The sequence below is a fragment of the Mizuhopecten yessoensis genome, unplaced genomic scaffold (genome assembly GCF_002113885.1).
Source record: "Mizuhopecten yessoensis strain PY_sf001 unplaced genomic scaffold, ASM211388v2 scaffold8329, whole genome shotgun sequence".
Classification (NCBI taxonomy): domain Eukaryota; kingdom Metazoa; phylum Mollusca; class Bivalvia; order Pectinida; family Pectinidae; genus Mizuhopecten; species Mizuhopecten yessoensis.
Window position 1 is genome coordinate 12,738 of NW_018407493.1, and position 1,357 is coordinate 14,094.

Below are 1,357 nucleotides of genomic sequence, written 5' to 3' on the forward strand. Positions count from 1 at the left end.
AAAAAATAAGGTGATTATTGAACGAAAATTGGCCAGCATTCAGTTAAGTTTCTAACTGAAAATATAATACGTACTGCCTAATCATGCCAGTACAGAGGCCTACATTGATCATTACTTGTAATCTCTCGATCACGTGATCCCTTGTCCCGACCGCGTGACCCCATGTCCCCGACACCGTGACTCCATGTCCACAACCCCGTGTCTACTTATCCACGACCCCGTGTCTCCTTGTCCACGAACCCGTGACCCCGTGTCCCAGACACCGTGACCCCTTGTCCCCGACCCCGTGACATCGTGTCCCCGACATCGTGACCCCGTGTCCCCGACACCGTGACCCCTTGACTCCTTGTCCACGAACCCGTGACCCCGTGTCCCAGACCCCGTGACCCCGTGTCCCCGACACCGTGACCCCGTGTCCCCGACCCCGTGACACCGTGTCCCCGACATCGTGACCCCGTGTCCCCGACACCGTGACCCCGTGACTCCTTGTCCACGACCCCGTGTCCCCTACCTGTTCCCGCCATCGCCCTACAGACTTCATTTCCTATCCGATTGTCATGGAAACCTACATGTTTGGGTCAATAAAAGGCCATTGGGCGACGGTGCAGTGAAAAAGGGAAACAGATATTTGAATAGTTGGAGAGAAAAAAAATCATCTTTTGTGTGAGTTTGTATTCCGGGGTAAAGAATTGCCACGCTGACTATTACATTTGTTGTCAGCATTTTACATACTTCTTTTTTTAATTTGAATGAACACGGCTCACACCAAAAGACAAAAACTTTCAACTCATTCTTCTCCTTTACGAACTATTAACCAATACATGTATATCCGACACTGCTAAGCATTAGTATGCTTTGTACATAGTGGCACTTCATCTTTATAAGGAATAAATGAATCTGAAATGACAAACCCACATGCGTCGTTTTCCAGCACGTACATATTAAGTAGGCAGTTTGTACCACTTGTTCTAGGCCACTGTAGTGCTGATTGGTATGACATGTATGCCACTGTAGTGCTGATTGGTATGACATGTATGCCACTGTAGTGCTGATTGGTATGACATGTAGGCCATTGTAGTGCTGATTGGTATGACGTCTAGGCCACTGTAGTGCTGATTGGTATGACATGTAGATACGGAGCTTCAGACTTGTTCTAGGCCACTGTAGTGCTGATTGGTATGACATGTATGCCACTGTAGTGCTGATTGGTATGACATGTATGCCACTGTAGTGCTTATTGGTATGACATGTATGCCACTGTAGTGCTGATTGGTATGACATGTATGCCACTGTAGTGCTTATTGGTATGACATGTATGCCACTGTAGTGCTGATTTGTATGACATGTATGCCACTGT

At 47.4% G+C, this 1,357-nt stretch overlaps 1 protein-coding gene across 1 annotated transcript; it reads right to left on the reverse strand.

Annotated features, from left to right (window-relative positions):
* Positions 1 to 206: 206 nt before the first annotated feature.
* Positions 207 to 524, reverse strand: LOC110455605 (rRNA 2'-O-methyltransferase fibrillarin-like). The gene has a single exon (XM_021505810.1). It carries the CDS (start codon positions 522 to 524, stop codon positions 207 to 209), a length of 318 nt encoding a protein of 105 aa, XP_021361485.1.
* Positions 525 to 1,357: the final 833 nt, after the last annotated feature.

Coding starts and splice junctions, on each gene's coding strand:
- LOC110455605 (XM_021505810.1), bottom strand. CDS start 524: ATGGCGGGAACAGGTAGGGGACACGGGGTCGTGGACAAGGAGTCACGG.